The 19,952-nt window shown below is 48.0% G+C and overlaps 1 protein-coding gene across 2 annotated transcripts in view; it reads right to left on the bottom strand.

The window, feature by feature from the left end:
- LOC135400931 (uncharacterized) overlaps window positions 1-19,952 on the bottom strand; it is a 217,024-nt gene that overhangs the window by 149,233 nt on the left and 47,839 nt on the right. For both annotated transcript variants that reach the window (XM_064632951.1, XM_064632952.1), the window contains exon 2: window positions 6,116-6,281. In XM_064632951.1, the coding sequence (XP_064489021.1) occupies window positions 6,116-6,232 (117 nt within the window). In that variant the 5' untranslated portion in view covers window positions 6,233-6,281. The remainder of the gene's footprint in view (window positions 1-6,115; window positions 6,282-19,952) is intronic.

The raw sequence follows: 19,952 nt of genomic DNA, 5'->3' as shown, positions 1-19,952 counted from the left end.
TCTCACCTAAGGGGTTTCCGGCTCCGCTGAGGAAGTCACCTGTGAACATGAAAGCAGCTGAGTGAAGAGAAAAGAACGGATACGTATGTTCAACATATTACATAAATATTCTGTTGAAGTATGGTTTCTAAGATCATGCTAAACGAAGTGTACTTTTATCAACAGTGCACCACCTGAGGTTAGGGACTAGATTCGGTAACTTCTATTTTTCTTTTTTTTACTCTCTCTGTGCCGTAAGCTGCGGCAAGGTTCAGAGTCACGCAGATGAGAATTAACCCATTCACGCAATCCTGAAATCTATGATAGCATTTGAACCACACGGACTGAGAGACCTTTGTTAGCCCCAATAACGAGAAATACTCACCTCTTTGCGCCGTTTAGGTGGATGTTCTTTCCCCGGTGTTGACAGGTTGCTACACCTTGATTCAGACGACACTGAGCTCGTTATCCAGTACGTTGAAGAGATTCAGCGTACTCTTCGTAAATTCGATCATGCAAATGTCCGCTAAAAACACGAGCAGTCGATGGCACCACATCGTCTTTCCACTCCGGCGGTCCAATTGCTTCGTGGCATCAGAAGCTGTCCTTCTCGTCACTGGGAAGCATGAGACATTGGACACCAGGCGAGTACTGACGTAAATTAGGGCAACCAACTATCCAACATCGTCTCGGCATGTCGACGAAAACCACAGGATGCGACTGCGATAAACTGCGACCATCGCGCGGAAGCTGCCGTCATGGAAATTTCCACTCCCGATGAACGCATACACGGGATCCTACGGCGCATGCTCCTGGCGGGATCCTTCGGATCGGCCATACGTCACGATGACGTGTTGCCGAGCCGGCCGTGGTCCCGTCAAGTTGCCCGCTGTGTCTCCGCTCGGCAGCTCGCCACGGCGCGGCGCCAGCTGTCCTCCCTTCGCCGCTCCGTTTAAATTCGCTCCCGAGAATACTCTTCGCGTGATGAAAGTAAAATTTTTGTTCTAGACTCGGAAAAAGGTTTACTTTCTGATGAAAACGAGAAAAAAATCATTTCATAGTCCCTTTAACAGCAATCTTCTGGTATTCTGCCAAATGCGATCTACCCGAGCAATCTCAGCAAATCCGCGTGTCGCGATCTATGGCGTCTCCCGAACACTGGCGCGACCCGATGGACCTAACGGGAGGCTATAATCTCTGATTGCCTATTTGTGGGCGTCGCCTCTGTCGCCTGCCATTGAGATCTCGTCTCAGACTTCAAGGACGGCAATGCGTCTCTATTGTTCGCCGCCACTGTGGCTTGCCGCTCAACAATCGTGATGACCCACGCTGAGAAAACGCCTCATGCGGTTGGGCCTACAGCGACGACATTACGCCCGCGCCCGAATAAACGCATTCCTCGTCTCATCGTTCACCTGAGTGCCTCGCTGCTGTTGTGACGGGACATCTTGCTGCGGAGGCTCGAACTAGACTGGAAGTGATCGCTGAGCAACTGTTCCCGTGGACCACGAAGGGGTGAATCCAATCCCGAACATTAGACTTAATCATGGTTAAAATGTAGATTTATGGGACGTGCGCGTGGGAATGACCGCAGGCGAATTTACCGGCCATATTGTGAACTCTCTGACGTCTTCCACCATGACTGCAAAGATCAGCACTGGCCACGCAGGTACGGATCCGGAGGTGGAGCGTTTGCGTGCCATTTGGAGACGGGCAGACCGGAAGGCTCGGCGATCCGGACAACTTGCAGATGCACAAGTCGCGCGTCGTGCGAATGCATCGGTACAGAAAGCCTTGAAGGCTGTTGACAAAAAAAGATGGCGTCAGTTTTGCGCGTCTCTGACTCCGTTTTCAAGCCCTGCAAAGGTCTGGTGGATTGCGCGGAGTCTCCGCGAAGCTCCTCCCGCGAGGAACCCCCTCAGAGCTCTGGCACTCTCAGTATCTAGGTGTGAGAAGGAAGTTACCCACGACTTCTGCAAAATTCTGGCAGGAAGGTCCGAGGCAGCTAAATGTGCAGCCTTTCGGAGCCATGCATTGGAGCTGCAGTATGCTATTAGTCAAGCCCCGTCAGTGTCTGACACTGACATGGAACTTACGCAGACGCAGACCTCACGTTTGCCGAGCTCAAGGCTGTGCTGGCACTCTCCCACAAGAAGTTGTCGCCGGGTCCTGACAAGGTCACCTACGTGGCGCTCTGCAATTTGGACGACGCATCCCTTTTGGCGCTGTTAGCGGTTTATAACACGTCATGGAGGGACGGGCAGGTCCCTGCCGCGTGGAAGGAGGACGTGTAGTCCCCATCCTGAAACCGGGAAAACAACCCTCCGATCTGGCGTCTTTCCGACCCGTGAGCCCCACCAGCTGCTTAGGCAAGGTCCTTGAACGTATGATACTGCACTGGCTCGGGTGGTGGCTGGAGCGAAGATCTGTTTTTCCTCAGGAAATGGCGGGTTTCCACAGGCACCGTAACTCCATGGATTCAGTGATCGATTTAGTCTCTTCGGTCGAAGAAGCGAAGGCGCGAAGGAAAATAGCGATGGCTGTCTTCCTGGACATCAAATGGGCGTACGATTCCGTAAGCCATCCCAGTGTTATTCATGGGTTGTTGCAGGCCCAGGAGCCTCATAGGGTATTGACGTGGCTCTCCGACTTCCTCCGTCAACGGAAGATTTTCGTCACTACAGGCGAGGGGGACACGGAAAAGATCACTGTGCCACAGGGAGTTCCTCAGACAAGTGTCCTTAGCCCCCTGTTATTCAACATTGTCTTGATGGGCCTCAAGGAGTGCCTTCCTCGGAGGGTGCATCTGTCCATCTATGCTGATGATATTTGCGTCTGGACTGTTGGCAAGTCCCGCCCTGCAATTCAGCGTCGGCTCCAGAGCTCACATGATGCCATACATGCCTACTTCCTGAACGCAGGGATGGACATCTCCACTGAGAAAAGTGCTACCCTTCCGTTTACCCGGAAAGAGATGCGCCGGTTCCAAGTACACATGGGGGGGGGTCCCCGTTAAGGCAGGTCCTGCACCACAGGTTCCTCGGTGTTGTGTTGGACCGCAACCTGTCGTGGGCAAGACACATTCACTATCTCTCTTCAAAGGTGCAACGTTGGGGAAATGTGATACGTCACTTTGCCGGCTTCCGCTGGGGATGTACTGAGCGGGACCTTCTTGCACTCCACTAAGCGCTTGTTCGTGGCTCAGTAGTCTACAGCCTTCCTGTGTTGCACGGACTATCAAGGACGTCCGAACACAAGCTCCGTTGCGTCTTGGCGCGCAGCTTGCGGACCTGTCTTGGCGTTCCGCGTTGCGCTGAGACGAGGATGGTGGTAGCCGAGGCCAGGGAACTCCCAATTGGCGTCCTCCGCAAGAGAGAAACTTTCCGCCACTATTTGCGATTGCGCGCTCATCATCGCCGTCACCCACTGGTACAGAAGCTTCGTAAGCGAAACCGCAGCAAAATCGCGCAGTGTGTGCAAGAACTAACGGACCATGTACCTGCCTTCACTGTTGCCTCATCCGCTTCTTCAGTAGCACCATCGACACTGCCGAAACCATCCATCTCGTCTCACATCCCGGGGATCAAGGGGCCGAAGAGCCAAACCCCTGCTCCAGTCCTCAAGCAGGCTACTCTGGAGTGGATGGACGCTACATACGGAAACCAAACCGCTGTATATACGGACGGTTCCTCCACTACAGGCGGCTCATCTGCGGCATTTGTAATTCCACAGGAGTCAATTTCACGTGGGTTCCGCCTATCGCACCGCACCTCGACCACCGCTGTGGAGTTGTATGCCATCCTGCTATTCCTAAGGTCTATTTTGGATCACCACCCCCGCCTCTGGGTGGTTTACACAGATTCGCGGGCAGCGCTGCAGTGCATAGACAACAAAGGCATCCGTGGCTCCTTGGCTCCGCTGGTAGTGAACATCCTGACGACACTCAAGGTTTTAGAAGACAGGGGCCACCGGCTCACCCTCCGATGGGTCCCTAGCCACGTTGGAATAAGAGGCAATGAGGTAGCGGATCGGGCAGCTGCTGCGGCTCACCATCGCCGCTCAGCAGGCTCCATCATATTTTCGAATGGAGATAGGCGCTCCCTCTTGACCGCGTTGACGTCGCCTTGGGCCCATCAGGAATGGTGTCATGACATCACCCGGTGGTCGCTTCTGTATGCTGTTGACCCAACGCTTTCATTTGAAATGCCAGGTGGTTTCCCTCGCCTCTTTACGTCTCTAGTGCGTCATTTACGACTTAGCGTCGCATTCACCCTTGCACTCCGGTATAGGCTGGGCCACAGCACCACGGCACTGTGTACAACTTGTGGTTTCCCGGAAAATATTCCGACACATTCTTGAAGACTGCAGCCAGTACGTAGGCGAGCGACGGGCCTTTAAATCTCAACTTGAAATGCTGGATCAGAGGCCATTCAACATCTGCAAAGTTCTCGGCCCATGGAGTAACCCTGGACACCAGTGCCGTGCACTTGGCGCTCTTCTTTCGTTTCTGAGGGCCACCGGCCTCCTTCACGAACTGTAGGGATTTCCTTCCCTCGTCATCCTTTCATGTGAACCTTTTTGGAATGGGGTTGGGTCCTGCACCCAACGCAATGAAACATCCCACATCATCATCATCCATTCATCTATGTTGTTGTTGTTGTTGTTATGGGTACCAAACACCTCCATCGAAACCCCTTCATGCTGCGCTCCTGAGTCACGTAGTTATGGAACTTTGAATATAAGGAGAGCCTTTCACTCTTGGCTCGCCTCCTCCACGCCCGATCTCGGTATGACGTAGTACCGAGCGTGCAATGGAAGTGCGTAGTTTCCCGTTCTCATGACGGCGCCTGTATACAGGGACGCTGCGAACGCTGGAACGCGGCGCGGCGAAGTGCTCGGAACGGAAGCAGAAATGAGCGGAAGCGCTATGACGTAGAGCCGTAGAGCAACCGGTCGAAGCGTTACTTCCCGCCTATTTCATGGAGCTGCTCGGAACCGCTTTGCGCCACGGTCGGCAGAGGCCTCGAAAATGGGAGATGTTAAAAATATCTGTAGCATAAAATATAATAGGATGTGAGAGGTTGGACTTTTCGTACGAAGTGCGTGGAGTGAGGTGTACAAGCCCTGGCAGAGACAAAGTTCTATCCGTGTGGTTTCTGAACCACTCTAACATTATCTTTACGGACGCCGCGACAACCTCAAACCGGTCAACCTGCGCCTTCTACATTATTTGCCCCGCCCCACATCGGTCACAGCAACAGAATTACATTCTCAGCGTCATTCACTCAGCGTATATGGCCACTCTACCAGGCATTGACTGCTGTGTCATGGTATGTATATCAACTCAAACGGTATTCAGACGACACTACTAAGACGACACTACTAAGGCTTTCAGCGTCATCATCGCGTACCCTGAAGTTTTCGACAAAAGGCACGACGTCCGGCTGCACTAAATACCGTGTCACGCGAGCAACGGGCGGCAACGAAGTAGCTGACCGCCTGACTCGAAGTGCTTATCAGCACATGCCCACAAAGAGAGTCTATTTCACCATCTCTGATGCGATCAGCACATGCCCACAAAGAGAGTCTATTTCACCATCTCTGATGCGGAATATGTTCTAGGCCCTATGAAGCCGGCTAATAAAAAGTGATCGATCGACTGAACGTGAGGGACCCGACGTCACAGCTCCACAATCCTCAGCTCACATATATACATATACTTTCGAAGACGCCTAGGCCACTGGAACCATTACGGCACCGGTTCCGGCTGAGCGCTCCCTTTGATCACGCGTTACTAAACGGTATCGTGTTATCATCCTCACCATACTGCACCCTTGCAGAGTGTCAGAGGACACCGAGGACATACGGACTGAGCTGCGAGCGATGCAAAGACGTGAAGTTCTACGGTGTGCACTGCACCGTCTATCAGGAAGCTGTACTTTTATAACGCGGTGCTCTCGTCGAATGAAGTCTCCTATAATCGTAAATCAGCACTACCGATAGCGCTACTTTCGGAAAATATAACTTCCGCGAATAACGTCTTAAATTACTGCGGTGGTACACAACCATGAAACAACAATGACGACGTTCTCATTAACGTTTTGGGCCAAACGTTTACAAAATCAACCGAACGTACCTCGTCAGAAGAGCGCACTCCACTGTGCCAGGTGGCCACACTGAGATCTTCACCCATGTGTGTAATGTTGGAGAGGCCGTGCTGCCCAATATTTCGAAAGAGATAATTCGAAGGCATGGTGCTGCCAGGACTGATGTCAGCGTGTCAGCCTTGACGTCTCCTGTACCTGCAGAATTTGCACAATCAGTCGATTCAAGCACAATCAGTCGCATCGCTAACCGGTGGAAGTGAAATGGCTATGTGCACTAAACTCGCTAAACGTCTCGAGCTTAACGGACTATTGCATGTTCTCAAGCGTCACGATAGCGATGCCGCTGCTGAGGGGTAGATTACGGTGCTGTAATCTCAATAAGTTATAAGCCTACGGATGATGCGGCGAGAATATGTTTTTTTCTTGGTGTACCGGCAATTAATCGGACCCACCAGGTCTCCTCAAAGGGAGGTTGGAGCTCTCTCAGATCCCATTTTAACTGGTTCTGATATGCTGTGTTGGTCCTGTCTTATGTAAGGACATTCTGAGTTTGCTATGTTTGCTTCCACTCGCTCGAGCAGCAAGAGGACGATATCGTCAGTATCGCTCAGGGCTTCACAACCTGCGCTCGAAATTTCAATTCAATTTTCAATTTAAATTTTCCAATTTGGTATTTTCAAATTGGCGATCAGTCGAGTTTCTGAGGCGCGAAGGACACCGTGGGCCTTCTGCGAGAGGTTCACCGAAGGCGAAGCGGACGATTACACCAGTGCTGTTCTTTACAGTTCAGGGTTTTTGTTCTCCCAGATTTCGGCACCAATATTTCGGCATGGGGAAGGAACACACAGAGAACAGATGTGCTGACAGTTTCTGCAGACATCTGAACGGAATATAATAATGGCTTATCCTCTTACCTCCTCGACCATCTCCCTCCTTTATTTACAATACGTTCGTACGCTACACGCCGTGTTTGTGTTGGTCATGCTGCTAACGATTCCTACGCAAAGGTCCACAGTGTATTTGCTTTCCACTAGATCCGTGCTCCCCATCCAAAGTGCCTTTCTTCTTTCCAGCGCGTCTGCACCCAGCATGATACACGTTAGAAAAAGTATGTGAGGATCGTCGTCTGGAGAGTCTACCTCCAGAGAGAAACTACCCAGCCCTCTCAATCTGCCGTCAGAAGGACGGAGTCTTGATGCTCATACACGCTTCTCATTCTTGCTATACTCATAACGGCCCACGAGGCTAATAGGGCTGTATCGTTTCCTTAGCAGACTGTGCTCTTTCTCCTGCCCCTTCCACGGGTAATCTCACAGACCAGACCAGCCTTTTTAAATTCTAGGTACTCCCATTCTTGAAGAAAAAAATCAGAATTCTTGAGAAATTCAGGAACGGGAGTACATATAGAATTGAAGGGGGCAATAAATCAAACCTCGCGGAATGAACAATGTCGTTACTTTGACGGCAATACAAAAAGGAACGGGGTTCATCTTGTCGCGTCGTTTGTCGCGCGAAGTGACCCTCTTTAGTGACCCTTTAAATTCTGAACATGAAGGAACTGATGTTCTGAGGCTGGAACACATAGAAAGGACAAATACATACAAAGCCTCAAGTGCCTAAGACATTAATTATGGCTAACCTGGCTACTCCTTTTCAGTGACTTCCATCTTTCATCTTTAAATTCTAAGTACTCCCATTCTTGAATTTTCTCACCCTGGTGAGACAATCGACATGACGCGTGCGATAGCCCAGCGACAGAAAATACCCACGACTACATTCCGTCCAAGGTTCCGTTTTGCGAGGTCCAGAGGTGTCCGAGGCACCACTCCGCCAGCGGAGAATGTAGTCCGCACATTGAGAGTGGGGGATACGAGAAGGCCGTGGACGCCAGGTAGACGGGGAGGTCGATTTACGTGTTTTGTTGACATTAATATTTTGTACGTGTTTACTTTAAAATAGACGGTTGCATCCAGAAACACATCTGTGAAACAGCCCAAGCAGCAGAAGATTTTGGCCCAATAGTGAACCAACATCGGCAATGTCGGGCCAATACTGGACCAAGATGTTGTGCTGCTTGGGAGATACGACTATGTTCGGTACCGGCCGACAATCTACGCTGCTAATTTTTGCGTCCGAAAAATGTTTCGATATTAAATACACGAATTTTAAAGATCAGCGCTGCTTCCGCAGCTCCGGAGGTTCCGGCGACAACGACATCAGCATGACGTCACTCGCTAACAGGGGGAGTGAGGGGACCTCGCTCACGCGAGAAAGGCGCCGTCCAGACCAGCGCCACATAGATACAGACGGCCTGCTTATTGCCTCCTCTCTCTCCTTCGCTACGTGGGCATATACAGTCAGAATTCGACTGCTACTGCGATTCGCCGTTCTACGAATTAAAGAACTCGCAAATGATTGCACCTAACTGACTTGTAGACTTGAATCTGTAGACAAAAAGTGCGACACGTTTTCCAGAAAATTAATCTTGAGTAAGATATTTAGTTTTATTCGTTTATTTCCATACCCTCAGGGCCATGACGCATTGAAGAGGGGAGGGGCAGTACAATATTGGGCAGCGATCAAAACAAAGAAGAAGAAAAAAGCAACATAGAACCGTTCACAGACTCTGTAGCGATAGCGATACATATACCCAAGCAGCACAATGTACTGAAAGTCGGGTGCAATAGGGGTGGATGGGTAGGTGGAAGACTCCTGAAACTAAAGAACATTGATAAGACACATACCGTCCACCCCTATTGCACTCGACTTTCAGTACATTGTGCTGCTTGGGTAGCACAAAAGGTTAGTCATCAAATAAATCAGATAAGGTGTCCCTGAAGGTGCCCAAGCAGCACAATGTACTGAAAGTCGAGTGCAATAGGGGTGGACGGTATGTGTCTTATCAACGTTCCTTAGTTTCAAGAGTCTGTTCAAGGTCTTCCACCTACCCGTCCTCCCCTATTGCACTCGACTTTAAGTACATTGTGCTGCTTGGGTGGGCGGGTCCTGGATGGAAACAACAGCACGTGGCAACCTGTTCCATTCCCACGCGCTGCGAACAAAGAAGGTGTCGGAGCAGGCGCTAGTTTTGCATGCGGAATGCCCACTTTTTCAAAAATGGTCTATGCGGTGCGAAGTGTAAGTGGCAGATGAAATGTATGAGGAGAGAATGGGATCCTTATGATAGAATACCGTGACAAACGAGCATTCTTGCGACCGATTCTAACAAGGGTAGACCCAGAAACCTTTTCATGAGACTGACACTCGATGTACGATGGTAGTTTGAGAGTCTAAAACGGCTGGCTTGGTTTTGTATCGATTCTAACATTTTAACGAGGTTATCAGTTCCAGGATCCCATACCGATGATGCGTACCCTAATTTTGGTCGCACAAGAGATCTGTATAGCTGTAGCTTAACTTTGAAAGGGGCCATGTAGAATGAGCGTCTGATGAAGCCAAGAGAAGAGTTAGCTGAATTACAAATATGCGTGATATGGGACTTCCAAGAGAGGTCCGATGAGATATGAACCCCAAGATACCTATATTCAGATGCTCGAACGAGAGGGACGTCGTTAATTTTATATGGAAACGTGGGTGGCTGACTACGTGAACGCGAGATCCTTAAATATTTACATTTCTTAACATTCAATTCCATGGACCATGCTGAGCACCAGTCAAGAAGGGAGTCAAAATCTGACTGCAGAATATAAGAGTCAGAGGGGTTAGTTATGGCTCGATAGACTACACAGTATGGAAGACCTAACGCACCCAGGTAAATCGTTAATGAACATGAGAAAAAGTAGATGGCCCAAGACGGAACCCTGGGGGACGCCGGATGAGACAGGGGTTAGGGCAGAGGTGACGTTGTTTACTGTGACAAATCGTGACTGCCCAATAAGGAAAGTCTGAATCCAGGACAACACATTAGGGTCAATGTTTAGTGCGGATAATTTTAAAAGCAACAGATTATGGGGGACCTTATCGAATGCTTTGCTAAAGTCCAAAAATATACAGTCAACATCAGTTCCTCTGTCTGAAAGGAGATGGACATCATGAATGAAAGATACCAACTGAGTCTCACAAAAAAATTGTTTACGGAAACCATGTTGATAAGGGCAGAAGAAAGAGTTTGATTCAAGGTGATGGGCTAGATGACTGCAGATGATATGTTCCAATATATTGCACGGTATACCCGTCGGTGATATGGGACGGTAGTTAGCAGCAGTGCACTTGTTGCCTGACTTATAAATAGGGATGACTTTTCCGATTTTCCACGCATCCAGGAGCTCGCCCACCTCCAACGACTGTTCAAAGAGTTTAGTAAGCATGATTGATGAGTACAATTTCGTGCTTTTTAGGAGTTTAGTGTTGATATTGTCAGCACCCGAGTTTGACGACAGTTTAAGCCTGTCTGTTACGTTGGCCACACCAAACGGGTCTATTAATATTAGTGCATCCATAGGCAAGAAGTTTCGCGGTCTCGGCAAACGAGGGTTATCGGTATTTGCAGCAGAAAAGATATCAGGAAAGTGGTTGTTGAATGCGTCAGCTGTTGCAGAGTCAGGTATGGGGGTGAGCGTGAGCAGTGAGCGTTATTGGTAGGTGGGCTTGTGTGTTCACAGTGCACCAAAATTGTTTTGGGTTAGTTTGCAACAAGTTTGGAAGCGTGGAAGAAAAAAATATTTGTTTGGATTCAGTAATGGCAACTTTGTATTCATTGACGGCTTCTTTGTACCTCTGTCAATTGAATGGGCTATTTGTACTTCGAGCCGTTCGGAATAGCCTACGCTTCCGATTTCGTAAGCGCCGTAAGGCCTTGTCAAACCACGGAGACTCGGGTGAGGAAACAATTTTAACAATCGGAATATGTACGTCGACAAGCTTAGCAAGTCTATCAATGAACATGTTCCAGTTTTCTTCCAGTGTGCGACTAGAAAAACTCGATAGGAAAATATGAGAAACGCTTTCTAGATCACGATTAATGGCGTCAAAATCAGCTCTATTGTAATTACGTATAGTTCTAACAAGTTTAGAACGATAAATTGATGGAATGTTAATAAAGAAGCGCATGACAACATGATCACTTAATGGGGGTAAGTATACAATATCGCATACTTTAGAGGGATCGGAAGTCAGGACAAGATCCAAAACGTTAGCACAATCACCAACAACTCTCGTGGGTGTTGTGACCAATTGCGTGAAATTGAAGTCATTGCACACATTGACAAAATCGACAGCCTCACCACAGTTTTCAGGTACATGTCGAGGAGACCATACAATAGACGGATAATTAAAATCACCTAGTAAAACGATTGCACTATTTGGTTAACGCGTGGCAATTAGATTCAATGCATCATGAAGTTCTCTAACAAATGTTCTGCTTGCTGCAGGGGGACGGTAACATACACCGAGAATTATTCGTTTATGAGAGCACTCTGCAGACAGCCATATAGGTTGTGACTGCGCCTCTTCTCTTTCTTTCTTTTTTTTAACGCGGGAATAGCAAGTCGGCTTTTGGAGCTAGGCTAGCCTTTCCCCTCTTTCTTCGTTTTTTCTTTGCAAACTGTTGCTGCAAACTGCAAACTGTTAACAAACCTATATCCCCCCCCCTCATATAGCTTCCAGGTTTGAGTCAATATTTACCAAAGAAGTATTCAAGACACTTGGTGCGGCAATCAGTACTCCACCGCCTGTTCTGGTTGGCCTGTCAGCACGATACACAGTGTACTCCTTGTAACATGTGAATAGCTCGGAGTTAGATATTCTGGCATGCAGCCAGGTTTCTGTTAGAAACACAATGTCTGCGTCACACGAATCAACAATCGAAGACACTTCATCACGTTTTTTGACTAGGCTTCTTATATTAGTGTAGAGTGCAGATAATCTGGGCGCAGCGAAATGGTTATTTATGGCCCTGGCCAATGGTTACGGATTTCATCCCGTCTGGGGCGCAAAGTCATTGCAGCTATATGTTGCGACTGATGGGAGGACTGCTCACTTAAGGGCGTAGTATCCGTGAGATGCTAATCATTCATTAACCCTGCGTTCGAGGCTGCTGCTTTTCAGTCACAAAGGCCCGATCTCCTCTCCCGAAAAGGAGCGGAACCGAAATGAGATGCTCCGTTCTCGTGTGTCAGTGTACACAAACGCCGTCCGAATAGACCTCTCCCTGTTTGTAAACAAATGACGTCATAGTGTTCAACAGCGCCACCAATTTGGTAGCGTTGAACTACGCTCGAAGCTAGGGGCGAACAAGGTCCCCCCGAAAGCCACGGTCTTGAGGGGATTCCGATGGTTCCTGAAAGGGACGGGACCTTCAGTTCAACTTTTCTTTCAATAGTAGGCAGCGAACAAGTGTCCATTCATGGAACGCAACCCTCCCCTTCCGATTTGTTTCGGTTTCAGTCTGTCTACCAACGTCCTGATGACGTTTCTCGGGTAGAGGTCTATTTGGTAGAGTTGAACTACACTCGAAGCTAGAGGCGAACAAGGTCGCGCCCGAAAGCCACGGTCTTGAGGGGGTCACGAAGTCCCTGGAAGGGACGCGACCTCCAGTCCTACTTTTCTTTCAATAGGAGGCACCGAACAAATGTCCATTCGTGGAACCCATGCAGCCCTCCCCTTCCGAATTGTTTCGGTTTCAGTCTGTCTATACCAACGTCATGATGACGTTTCTCGGGTAGAATTCTATTGGTGTCCTTCCCTCGGCCCTTATAAGTCTTCAGGTTCCCGCCTTTATGCGCAGTGGCTTTTCATTTCTATGTGTACGAAATTTATTAGGAGGCCCTAACTCCAGTCTTCTACTGGGCCTCCCACGCAATATGTGTAAAAAAAATATTACATAATGAAATATATGCATGCATGCAGTTAAGGGACGGTCGCGTCCGGAAACCCATCTACGAAACTGATTGCACAATCTACCCGGCTATTTGTTTTTTTTTTTTTTTTTTCGTCTGAAAAGTGTTTAGATATTAAATAAACGAATTTTAACATCAGCGCGGCTTCCGTGGCCGCAGAAGCTCCCGCGGTGCGACACCTTATTTTACATATAACGCAAGTTAACGTGAGTAGTCTTTATTCTCTTTTGATTGGAGATATAGCTGAGTGTTCTGTGTGCCATGGAACGCGGATCTGAACAAAAGGCAGAAACTTTGCAGTTTTGAGTAGTGAGTATATTAGTTTTGCGACGGGGAAGTCGCCGTGTCTGGAGGGCGTCTTCACCTTCACTTCTTGCGTCGCTGCGAAAATTGGTACGGTTAGAATGAGTTTTGAAGTGGGTTCGGAAGTTCAATTTGCAAGTGCATGTTCCGACTGCTGATGAGAATTGGTTTGTGTGTGAGGTATTGTATCGGAATTCTGCTTTGGTTGCGCTACGTCGTGTAGTATATGTAGGGTGTTCTTATTCGTTACATAATAATCGTAATGGTGCCGTGATGTTACACGTAAGGTTTGTCTGCCTAGTGTGGCGACATGTTGCACGTGCCGCAGGGTAGGAATGTGGATAATTTGCACCACCTGGGGATCTTTTGTCGTATTGCCAACTGTAGGATGGGACAAGCGAAAGCTTGCCCACATCACATTTCAAAAATAGTACTGCTCTCGCCCTAAAAACGAAGAGCAGGACCATCTCGTGCTAGGCATGCAGTCACACGGAACTATACCAATGCCAAACATCCCTCAGGAGTCTTCATTGGGATCGTAATAGTATTGGGATCGTAATAGGGACCTTTTGTATTGTTGACTGGTTAAGTGAGGCACAGAAATAGTGAGCCCATCTTGCCAACTGTAGGGGATCTTTTGACGTGCGCCGGAAATCTCCGACATATTCAGCGTAAAATGCTATGTGAGCAGCATAGATGTCATCTTTGCTGGTGAGTTATACAGAGAGAGAGTATGTAACTTCGTAATAGACCTTTTTAGAAAACAAGCGCCACCTGTGGCACGCAAGGGCTCATGGGAACTTAGATCGCCTTAAAGCGTTACGAGACGGCCCGAGGCGGAGGTAGAAGAACAACAACAGCATTCCAGGTCTTAAAATGGATAAAATACCCCAGTGCGAAGGTAAAACAATGGGACAAACACAGACAAAGGCGTCGTCCCTTTGTCTGTGTTTGTCCCATTGTTTTACCTTCGCACTGGGGTATTTTATCCATTTTAAGAATGTCATACCAACCCGCCCAAATTTTAACCTTATTTCAGCCTTCCAGGTGTGCGCAGCAGCAGCGTGAGCCGTGATAAACCATAACCGAAGCAGACTACAGAGCAATATCCCTCCAAGTTCCCATGCTTCTTTGCGCCGCGCGCTTGGTGGCGCACGCATCTTTGTAAAATCGTCTATTAGAGGTTTTGGGGGAAATGTGAGATAGCGGAGTAGACAGTCATTATCTAAAGCCACTCTGTTAAAAAAGAATAAGAAATGGGGGTAGGCTGTGTCGGGACACGGCCACAAGCTTTTAACTGTGAATGGAGTTCAAATAAAGTTAGTGCGTAGTTAGAATGAACTGTGTAGTATAATTTCGATACGACAGTATTACTTTTGTTCAAGCTTAGTACATATATTTATTACAGTAAATATAAGAAATGCAATAGCTTTATATTATAGTGCTGTTCGTGAACACCAGTGGGTGAACGCTATACAGCTACACTCGATGGTCTCGGTTGGGCTCTTAGAATATAGACGACCTTCCTGCCGCTATGACTCATCGGTCGCATGATCAGACACCATACCAACCATACACTATGTTACATTTGACACCGAGTTTGTCTTTGGGGAGTTTAACGAGTTCACGACGCAAGATACTCATGCCTCGAATGGACTTACTGACGTATTCTACGACGTACGGGGTGCAGTCTGTATTCATCTAGTATGAACTGCAAGTCCATATTCGAGTTGAGAATACCGGTGGTGGAATGTGTTCGTTGTTCACCTCGCGCATGCTGCGCTTGAAGAACAACGTCGGTTGTCACACTCAGGCACGGATAAAGTTAAAGTAAACCTCCTGAGTCAACAGCCGGAATTCAGTCATGGAGTTGTAGTTGTCTTCGAGTACTGATCGCGGACGTCTCGCTTCGTGTCATAGAGATCTTCCTGTTGTAGCTGCGTGCACCTGCCGTCATCCTCCCGACCCCGTTTTACCTTCAATATTTTCAACAACCGTTCTTATTGGCAGAAGCGTAAATTCGTGCCCCGTATTGCATAGGCAACTCGACTGTACTGTACGTACGGTAAAAACTTTCTGTGCAATTGGGACAAAAATTGCCAGGTAGGAGTACTGAGGACTCAGGCTATCAAATAGATAACTTTGCAGAGATTGCACGTTTACTGCTTTACAGTGTCACCTGTCAAGGTAAGTAATAATAATTCTTTCGAAATGTCTTTCGCTCTATCCAGTACATACTGTGAGTATACTTTATCTAAGCATAGCTAGACGTATCGACTGTTGGAATAGTAAGTGTCTTCGACTCACAAAAGTGCAGGGCGCGAGTGTAAGGCGAGCGAGCGGAAGTGTATACGTCAGTGCAGCCCCAGTGCAGGTTGCACCAAAGCTGAATTGAATAGGAGAGTTGGCTCCGTGCAGTCCGTCGTCTGCTGCGTGCCGTTCGGTTCATTTCAACAATATTTCGACAATGAGCGACTTTTTGCCCAGCATTTTTTAGCTCGCCGACTCCAGTAGTGTGGAGGAGGGAGACGAAGACAACGTCGACTGCTCGCAGCGACTTCCTTTTCAGTGACTTCCTTCTTTCATTGTTCTTAGGCACTTGAGGCTTGTGTGTTGTGTTGTCCTTTCTTCTGTGTTACAGCCTCAGAACATCAATTTCCATCGTGTGTAAGGTGTTGTGGGCGTTCTGGTTGGACAGGAACCGAGTGCCGCTCTATTATAAAAACGTCGTAGGCACCGTTTTGGAAAATATGATTTCCATCGTCGTCTGGCACAGGCCCACCATATTTTAAGTGCGAATTCGGGTGGTCATTTCGTGGCAACACGGCCGAGCGCTCGGAAATTGCTAGGTCGGAGGGCGAGTTGGATCACGTGACCGTTGCCACCCGAACATGAGTGCTAGGAATCTAGCGGTTTTAATTACTTGGATCACACTAGGGGCATCGCGGTCGCCCGTCTTCGAGTTCTGTCGTCTGCTAAACCATGTGATTTCAACCTGCGGGCCAATGAGGGCACTCGCTACCGATGCAGTGCGGATGTGACGACACCGGATATAGTTGAGCAATCCGCTGCTCGATCGTTTTGAGACCGGGCAAAAAAAGTGCTAGCTGGCGAATTCCGTGCTCTCGGAAAGCGCCACGCGAACATGCGAGATTGCTTCATTTTGACCAAGCGAACATGACTGCTCGGGATCTGGCAAAAAAAGTTGCTATGAATTGACCACCCGAATTCGCCATAACATTCCATCAATTTCATTGGTGAATTCCATGATGCAAAACCGTTTGCTTCGGTGCCAAAACACGCAGACGACACACTTCAAGTACACTCAGAAACCAGATAAGGAATTAACGCGGAAAAGCGAAAACAGGGAAGTTCATTTAAAGGCTTACAAAAATTAGAATAGAAATAGTGAAATTGAAAAAAAAAAAAAAAAAGAAACGTGAAGTTGCAGTTCTCTTTTCAGTGCTTTATTTTACGCATCCTCCATATTTTCCTCTGCTACTGAGTTGCACAGAACGCTGCATGGAGGTGTGAGGAGATGCAACATTTTCCTGCTCCCGTGCTGCACTCCTGCGGCACTTTTTTGAATCCAATGACAAAGTGTAGTGCAATGGCAGGGGGGGAGGGGGCACCTTCGCCGAATCGAACGGTAGAAGTTTCACTACTTGCACCAGTTCAGAAAGTGCAGCCGAATCGAAGACAGCTAGTGAATGTCTCACAGGAACGTTCGTTAAGTTACCAGCAGTTGTATCGTGCTGCGCTCACAGCCATCCGTCGATGATTTTCAGCACACACTAGACAACCAAGAGGTCGATGAAATTACCCGCGGTCTCCATGCATGTGCGCAACGTCACAACAGATATAAGCTGTCTCCTCTTGCAAAAGCACTCCACGTCATATAATCGCTAATTTACGAGAAGAAGAAGTCGTAAAAGTACGCTAACGGCGTCTTTAAGCTCTCGGGAGCGGCAAGGATTAGAGACAAATTTCTAATCACAAAACGTCACCGGAGCTTCAGTGATTAACGACCTTCGCAGGAGCGCCGACTTGTGAAGTACAGAAGCTGACGTTACGTATGCACTGCCGTGGACGTCGCGACGCATTTGCTATGTGAGAAGCTGCGATGCATTCTGGCACCTTGTTAATTCTTACGGAGCCAATGCCATGGGCGCCAAATACAGAACTAGGTTACAGGGTATTGATGTTGGCTATCGATTGCCAAGTTCGATGTCGCGAAGTGGACACCCCACTATGTAGACTTTGCACCAATCAGTGGAAGTACTGCCTTAAACTGCTTGTGATACTTTGACATTAGTGGTTCACTAGATCATTCGTGCACTGTACTGGATTTATTGCGTTGCAGATAGCGGACTTCCTTTTGTCTTGGTGCTTCTAGCTCTCCGTCTCATTACCAGAGACGTTTCTTGTCTGGTGGAGTACCACGTGATGCAGAGGGATGGAGCTGTTTTCTTGGATCTCCTTTACTCGGGGTGGAAGCGCCATACATGGAGGTTAATGGCGTAACTTGGAGTGGCAGGCAGGCAGGGAAGATGGAAATTTTGTGGCTTCCTTTGCTAGAGCATCAGATCTCTTATTCCCCCATGTATGCCCTTCTGTGATAATACTAAATGCTGGGTCTGTCCATTTCACCTATTCCCATTTTACTTAACTCTTTTCGGCGTATTATCTACCCACCCCTTACCATAATCCGCCGAAAGGGGATACACTATCTCCTTTTTTCTTGGTCGCTTCAAGTTCTACACTTCCAGTCCCATCTCTCCTCAAACGACAGACATGTGGTCTAAACAGACAGCCCTCCGGCCATACGTCGGGGCACAGAAGACTCTCATACCCCTCCTTCAGACGTGAAATGTAGTATAGGTGTTACGCCTGGCAGTCAACCTTGTACACGTCAATTGCTGGTCGTTCAACATGTTAGAAACGACCCTAGGTAGGTCCTCGCAAGTTGTCAACGGATGCAGCCCGTGATGGGACATGATGACATGTAAGACGATTGCAAGCGTGACTGATGTGTTATCTGAGGACGACGTCGAAGGACCGAAACGCTTTCCCAACCCGAATCGGGAAGTACGATACTCGAGGCGGCGTATTATGTGGACTCAGCCGGCGGAGCGATGACATCGGACACGTACATGATCGCACATACAGAGCAGAACGCTGAGAACATTGGCCGAAATGCGTACCGGTACGTTCTACAACATCTGAGATCCTATCACGGACCATCAGCGAATGTGCTATAGGAAATATTACTAGGGCTCGGTATCCTGAGCCTTTAAAAAATCCCGGCATTTCGGGGTATCTAAATGTGGATCCCGGAACGGGATCGGGATTTTTTGCAAATATCAAGATGTCGTAGAGAGCTGTATCCACCGGCACGTCCACGCTATCACAACTTGCGATACAGTGCGCGTTTCCTGTCATCCCTATGGAGCATTCTATTGGACGAAAACGCAAAGAAAAAAGAAAAAAAATCAAAGGTTTCACTCATCCGCTGGGTTATTCTGGGGAATGTCATTTCTGTGAATACATGGAATAGCGCGTTTTTCTCATCTCCCCTTTTATTCATCCACAATAACTCTTGCGTCCTGGTCTGCAGCAGCAGAGTCTAGCTTTCTGAAAAGACTCTCTCCATTTTCTCTTTTCACTTTCAAATATACGTATTCATGACGACCAAAAGAACAAAAGATCGAATGAAAAAATTCTGCAGAGAGAGAGAGAGATGCTGCAATATTTTGTGAAGCCTTGTAGATTGGAAGACGCCATCTAATTTCGTAGGAGTCTTAATGCTTCTTGAGAGCTTTTCTCGGCTATGGCTTGCGTGTTTCACAGGGGTCAGCAGCTAACGTCTTTCTCATGTGTCGTGGACGACGAGGTTGACTCGGTTTCGAATTGCAAATTATATTTTCCGTGGAAGGGAGGCTAGAAACCAAAAGCAAATAAGACGCCGTTTGTTCCTCTTTACTCGTATTACCTAATATCCGTTGTCAAGAACTCCGGAATTTACTATCCCGAAAACCCAGGATTTGGCCTCGCGAAATCCCAAGACCCGGACCCTAATATTGACAGAAAGAGAAAACGAAAACTCTTAGTAAAAGGAACGGTGAGAACGTCTTGTGAGCAACAAACAACAACTTTATTTTGGCTTTGGAGAGTGGGGAGGTTCATCGCCACAGGCGATACTCTACCCCATTGCTGGTGGGAATGGCCTTGGCCCCATTGCATGGGGCCAAGGCGGATCCTGCAGGTGACGTAACAATAAGAGCGATGACAAACTGACCCGATATGCCCAGCAACGAGGTCATTGCGAACGTATAGCGCTGTTCCGCTCTCAGGGGATTGATGAGATCGATAGATTGTGTATCCATTTTAAAAATTGGTTTAAATTTTTAAAATTTTTATAACTTTAAAATAGCGAATAATCTGTCTCAATGCAATACCTGTCGTGGATTTTTTGTGTAAAATTCGGGTTGTAAAAAAAATAACAGAAAGGGAGCAGACAGAAAGAAATAATTTATTTGAAAATCAACGACGCCATCTTGAAAACATCACTCCGGTACGGGCATCGTTGGGCACGACGGTTGCAGAGGCAGGTGGCAAGCAAGTTGCAAGACTTCAGACCAGATGGCGCCACCGTCATGTCGATATGCGTGTGAGAGAGAGAGAGAGAACAACAAAGTACTAGTGG

This window comes from Ornithodoros turicata, chromosome 7 (genome assembly GCF_037126465.1).
Source record: "Ornithodoros turicata isolate Travis chromosome 7, ASM3712646v1, whole genome shotgun sequence".
NCBI lineage: Eukaryota > Metazoa > Arthropoda > Arachnida > Ixodida > Argasidae > Ornithodoros > Ornithodoros turicata.
The sequence above is the reverse complement of the archived record's forward strand: the minus strand, read 5'-3'. Positions and strand labels throughout refer to the sequence as shown.